The sequence below is a fragment of the Micropterus dolomieu genome, linkage group LG15, assembly GCF_021292245.1.
Source record: "Micropterus dolomieu isolate WLL.071019.BEF.003 ecotype Adirondacks linkage group LG15, ASM2129224v1, whole genome shotgun sequence".
Lineage (NCBI taxonomy): Eukaryota > Metazoa > Chordata > Actinopteri > Centrarchiformes > Centrarchidae > Micropterus > Micropterus dolomieu.
Window position 1 is genome coordinate 16,090,614 of NC_060164.1, and position 6,388 is coordinate 16,097,001.

General features: G+C 42.2%; 1 protein-coding gene across 1 annotated transcript; it reads left to right on the top strand.

The window, feature by feature from the left end:
• Positions 1–1,452: 1,452 nt before the first annotated feature.
• Positions 1,453–4,320, top strand: znf503 (zinc finger protein 503). The gene is made up of 2 exons (XM_046071324.1): positions 1,453–2,050; positions 2,417–4,320. Exons 1-2 carry the CDS (start codon positions 1,796–1,798, stop codon positions 3,842–3,844), a joined length of 1,683 nt encoding a protein of 560 aa, XP_045927280.1. The 5' UTR covers positions 1,453–1,795; the 3' UTR covers positions 3,845–4,320.
• Positions 4,321–6,388: the final 2,068 nt, after the last annotated feature.

A 6,388-nucleotide genomic window follows, 5' to 3' on the forward strand; every position in this document is an offset into this window, starting at 1 on the left:
TTTGAACTAACTTATTTCGGAATGATAGGCTACATTAAATGTTATAGATAAATTATTTATGTGTCCCTTTTAACTTTCTATTTTGTTAATCCAGTGATAGTTTTTTTTATTTTTTATTTTAAAAAAACTTAACTACAAGCCCTTTTTCGTGGTAGCGGTGTTTTTCTTAAATTCTTGTTAACACCATAATCGGCCGATTATAGCAAAAGCACTTCAGCACCTTAAAGCATTTACAGCTACTCCACAGAACATGTGAGCTGGTCTGTCTGCAGGTTATTAAAGTTTCATCATGTGTGCCACCTCCGAGGTGTTTGATGAAGAACTCCAAAAGTTAGACTTTGTTGAATAACCGACATAATGCATTTTAGCCCACAGCTTTTGCTTCCTCTTCCCCGCATTAGTCTGGGCTGGGGATGTCGGCTGTTGTCAATGCATCTAGAAATTAAATCTTAACTCGAGAATCGATTTATTCCCTGTGAAAACTTGGTGTCTCTTGCATTATGTCTCTCTCCCCATTTGTTCTTTTCCCGCAGTCACACTGGCATGTAATCAGCCACAATAGCTGACATAAATCAAGCGGTGGATTGACAGCGTCTGACAAATAACTGATTGATTGCGGTGGAGCAGAATTGACACTTGACGGAGGGGTGGAGATAGAAATAGAAGGGCGGTGTATATTATACTGAAAACATGTGACATTCACATCCCTCCATCACTACATTGGTCTATTCCTGTCAACGCTTGTCTGTTTAGGGAATTCAAGCAGAAGTGGTTGGTTTTATGTTTGCCAGTGTGTGTGTGTGTGTGTGTGTGGGGGGGGGGGTCTCAGTTTGCAGTTTACACTTTGCGCGTCTCTCGGTTGCAGACAGATGGGGAATAACAAATAAAACACTTGTTTAGATAAAGACAGTGTTCTGGTTAACATATGTCCACCAATAATCTTTATGAAAGAGTATTAACGAGGCTATTTTAATAATAATGAAGCAGTTGAAGATAATAATAGCCTATGTGTCAGTTTCCACAGAAATCCGCAATGGATCCTGCCATCATAACTCATATTCGTTTAATACTATACTAAGATGAAATGAAAGTGTTGTTAATGATAAAAAACAAGACTGAACTCACCCAGAAAATAAGGTGAATAAACTGAGTACCGTTGGATCTAACGCCCATACACAAAAGTGGACATCTTTCAAATTAGACTGAAATACTGAAAATGTTAAAGTGGGTAAATTATGTTAGAATTTTAAGAGAGGAGGGTTTGTACATTAATGCTATTGTATTATTCAAACACCATTCTGTACAGAAGCCGTAGCCCCACATGTAAAATAGTGCAAGCGTTCACAGTAACCAAAATATTGAAGCGTATCTCCTCCCCCGAGCTGTCGAAATAGAGGCGCTTACAAAGAGGAGAACGTCACATCCCCTTGACCCTCCAATCACCTCAGGGTCCCATTTGATTGGAAGGCGGCAAAGGCTTTAATCTCGGACTAATTCAGCTGCTTTTGAAGTGAAAATTTCTACCAGTTCGTACTTCGGGAGTACAGAGCGAGGACCTGCACACAGACGCACACAAGGCGCAGCGCTCATGGTGCAAGACGCAGACACAGATCTGCGATAACCTCGCACGGTCTCCTTCCAGCTGCCGCGCCTTGCTCCTTTACTGCCAGGATTACCTGTTATTGAACCGTTTTACGATTCCCTTTTTTTCCCCGAGAGAGAGGCTCGAAGCTCTTCTGATTTTCTTAATGAATTTGACGAAAGCATTGCCGTTTCATTTCCTGACAATTGGGACATGATCACATCGCCCTCGGCGTCTGCTCTGAAAAATAGTGATATTTGTGTAGTCTGGGAAAGCAGCAGTTCTCGGAATAGCAGCTCAGCGAGCATCAACAAGCCTTTTCTCCACTCCGCACCACCGTCTGATCCACTACGGCAAGCAAACCGACTTCCCATCAAGGTTTTGAAAATGCTTACCGCACGGTCGGGACACATTTTGCACCCGGAGTATCTGCAGCCTTTGCCTTCTACCCCGGTTAGTCCAATAGAGGTAAGAAGAAGATTTTGAATACCTAATGTTTTGTTGTATTTTAGTCACTGGTGCTTCGAGTGACAACATTTTGGGATCCCAATGCTGTTATCCCGTAATATATCCTGTCCAACTGTGATTCCGATGTTTAAAACAATTGTGTGTAGAATAAAGCCTCAAAGTCTATTTATAACAATCACCACGATTGTAGTTTTGTTCAAGGAAGAGTCGTGCGTAATTGCAACATACACCTTAACGTTTGGAAATGTTAGTGAATGTCCATATTAAACGGCTTTCTCTCTAGATGTGCATTTTGTAATCACAAAAGAAAGCAGTCGATGTGCGTTTTAAAAGCAGTTATCATAATATATTTAATCTGTTTTGCAGCTAGATGCCAAGAAAAGTCCATTGGCTCTGCTGGCGCAGACCTGCTCTCAGATCGGCAAACCGGACCCACCACCCTCCTCCAAATTATCCTCCGTAACATCAAATGGATCTAGTGAGAAGGAATCTAAATCCGGTCCTTTGAAAATGAGTGACATCGGTGTGGATGACAAATCTAGCTTCAAACCTTATTCTAAACCTTCAGATAAGAAGGACTCGTCCTCGGGCGTCTCAAGCGGAGAGAAATCTGGTTTCCGAGTGCCGAGCGCCACCTGCCAGCCGTTTACGCCGCGGACAGGCAGTCCCCACTCCAGCACTTCAGCCTCTCCAATGCCATCAGAGGGGAAATGTGGGGAAAGGGATGAAAAGAAAGAGTCTGATTGTAATAAAAATGGCACTACGGACGGGTCTGGCACCACGAGCCACAGCAGGATAAGCGTGAGTTGTGGTGGAATTAACGTGGAGGTCAACCAACACCAGGAGACGACGCCTGGCACTAAAACCTCCTCCTCGGACTCCCCATCTGTAACTTCTGTATCCTCCGCATCCGTTCTCGGGTCAGGACTTGTGGCGCCGGTTTCTCCCTACAAACCGGGGCAGACAGTTTTCCCTTTGCCTCCTGCTGGTATGACCTACCCAGGCAGCTTGGCTGGGGCCTATGCTGGTTACCCTCAACACTTCCTGCCGCACGGAGGGAGCTTGGTAAACGCACAGCTGGCCAGTTCACTGGGCTGCAGTAAGGCTGGATCCAGCCCTTTGGCCGGGGCTTCTCCACCGTCCATCATGTCAGCCAGCCTGTGCAGAGACCCTTACTGCCTCAGTTACCATTGTGCCAGTCACTTAGCGGGCGCAGCCAGTGCTTCCTGCACGCACGAATCCGCAGCTGCAGCGGCCGCTAACGCCCTCAAATCCGGCTACCCACTAATGTACCCGACACACCCCATGCATGGCGTTCATTCCTCGGCGCCATCATTTAGCGGACACCCCCTGTACCCATACGGTTTCATGCTCCCCAACGACCCTCTCCCTCATGTTTGTAATTGGGTGTCGGCAAATGGACCTTGCGACAAGCGTTTCTCCTCCTCAGAAGAGCTCCTGAATCACCTGAGGACACACACTGCTTTTACTGGGGCGGAGAAGTTGATATCTGGTTATCCCGGGTCTTCATCACTGGCCAGCGCTGCTGCAGCGGCCATGGCCTGCCATATGCACATGCCACCATCAGGAGCCCCCGGGAGCCCCGGAACTTTGGCTCTAAGGAGCCCGCATCACGCGTTAGGACTCAGCAGCCGCTACCACCCATACTCCAAAAGTCCCTTGCCAACCCCTGGTGGCCCTGTTCCCGTCCCCGCTGCCACTGGCCCTTATTACTCCCCTTATGCACTGTATGGCCAGAGACTCACCACAGCATCAGCGCTTGGATACCAGTGAGGGGAAAAAAATGACATTGAAAAGTTTATAGTACTAAGAATGCAAAGATAAAGACTTTTATATTAACAGCGCTAAACTTATGGGCGGGATCCGTGGACTTCAACTGTATTTATTTATATGTCGGCTTAAAAGCAGGCGATAATAGCTGCAAATGGAAAATATTTGAGCAACTCAAAAAGTGCATTATGTTGAAACTGATCTCTATAGATAAAAGTGAAAACTTACACATGTTAGAGTACTAATTAAAGTAGGGGTCCTTCATTTCGATGTTAATTTGAAATTGCTATGATTGTATTTGTTCTTATTTAATGTATCATGGAGAAGAAAAATAATTTACATGCATGTTTGTTTCTTAAATTTCAAAAATTGTCCACATTTTAAATTGCCGTTATTTTTCAGGTGTACACCTTGGAAAGAGAATTGGTATTTTTTTGTATGTATTCTGGAAAAAAAATAAGAAACAATTCTGTTCCATATCTCCGTGTGCCTCATTTTCTGGAGTATTTACAGTATTCAATTTAAAGTAATAGTTACATTTATATTCCACTGACACTTTTTGAAATTGGTCTGTTAAATTAATGGGCTTAAGAAAACCTCCTCTGATCATTTATGCGACATAGGCCTATAGATTTTCCAGGCTGTCATACTTTTTAAAACAATTCATTTCTGTCTTATCAGAAGATTACTTGCTGATATAAAGTGAATCTTTTCTTTTCTTTCTTCTATTATATTAGTTTAAATGCCAAATAACTGATAAGCTTTAAACTTTGACTTTTATCAGAGCACGTGTTAAAAAGTTTAAATTAAATGCAAACTGAATGAGAGTGGGAATTGGTTGGTGGGTGTGTGTGTGTGTGTGTGTGTGTGTGTGTGTACAAAGAGTTAAATGGGCTTTATAAAGTAAATTTGTATGTGAGAATTTAGTTTTCTGGTGTGTAAATTTTGCCAATAGGTTGTTTGAGAAGGATCATATTTGTTGACAGGTGTTGTAGATTCACTCGCAACTTTAACTGCATTAAAAAGTAGGCCAATATTTTTCAAATAGACCAGAGAAAAAAAGTTGGGCAAGGACAGCTGATTGGTTTTTAAAACCATGAGCACAGCTATGTAATTTAAATTGATACATTTAAATATAAAAATCACAGTTTCACAACCTTAAGAGAAAGAGGGACGTTGAATCGAAGAATTTGCTTTCAGGTTTAATGCACTAAATTTTTACAAGCGTCTTTGATTGTGTCTTTTTTTATTTATGATAAAGCTCCTGCAAGCTCCACAGGGGTGGTGATATGTCGACGTGGAGGCCATTAACTGGTGTATATATAAAATTGTTATGGGCTCATTTTGATTGGGCGACCATTTCCAGGAAGCCACTAGCCAATTTAATTTGCATTTGATAATCTCATCCACCTGTAAATCGAATGTACACAGCACTCAATTTGTTATTAAAAAAGATCTGACTTATGCAAAGTTGTGGGATTTTCATGCAGGAACACACACTCATTCAATAATCGTGATTTGAATTTGCACAGACCGTGCAGGCGCATATTGTAGTTCCATTTAGATATTTTAAAATAACACATAACATCCCACATAAACAATTTAGAGTTTTTTTATTATGTCGTTTTTTCTATTTTTATTGCGCATATAACAATAACGAGCGTATAGTGACTTGTTTATGATATTCATTCAAGAAAAATCACATTTTCTGCATATTTGAGCGTTGTTGTCTTTTAATATTTAGAAAAAATATCAAAATCGTTGCAAGGGTAAATAATTGAGTTCACACAGCCACAATTGACCATCAGTAGCGAATGTCTTTAAATCAACATAGCAATATAAAGGGCCTACATATTCCTATCGTCGACTCTGAACAACATTGACTTTGTCTTTCAGCTCTTTTGGACATACTGTTGACCCAGCTGTATCACAGTTATTATTATTTGTTTAGAATACCTCCGCAGCTATGCTGTCCCTGGTTTATCGCACAGCGGTTAGCCAGACGAAACAAACTCCTCTCATAGTGTGTATGAGGCCCACACGCGTCCTAAACTGATGTAATGACGGTGAAAGGGGGCAATTTCCATTTCTACCCACATCATGGTGGCTGTTCTCGGAGGGTCCCGGTGGAAGGCAATTTATCATGTGCCCCTCCCCCTGGCCCTGTCACTGGAGGAACAGGCAGGCACATGTGTGCATGAATTACCCACCCTCCCACCTTCTCAGCCCTCCCTCTCCCACTGTGAAGATTTGACACAGAGGAGAGAGAACATGGAGGATTACAGTTTGCAAGAGTATAAAAGTACATATTCACTTTGTCCATCAAGGCTTAAAAGTGCTTAGGTGTGCAGTATAACAAGTATACATCAAACAACAGCACAATGGTATATTTAAATAAACCTGGTTGATATGATTTTATGGATTGAACAGGGATCTTAACCAAATTAATATTGTGGTGAGAGTCTTGAGGGTCAATGAGTTGAAGTTTAGTGAGGTGTAGTACTTAATGTGGCCCACTAAACATGAACAGTGTCAGGTTAGTTAGGT

Bases quoted from the DNA above. Each gene is read 5' to 3' on its own strand.
- znf503 (XM_046071324.1), top strand. From the start codon at position 1,796: ATGATCACATCGCCCTCGGCGTCTGCTCTGAAAAATAGTGATATTTGT. The intron at 2,051-2,416 runs GTAAGAAGAAGA...TCTGTTTTGCAG, and splicing joins CCCCGGTTAGTCCAATAGAG to CTAGATGCCAAGAAAAGTCC.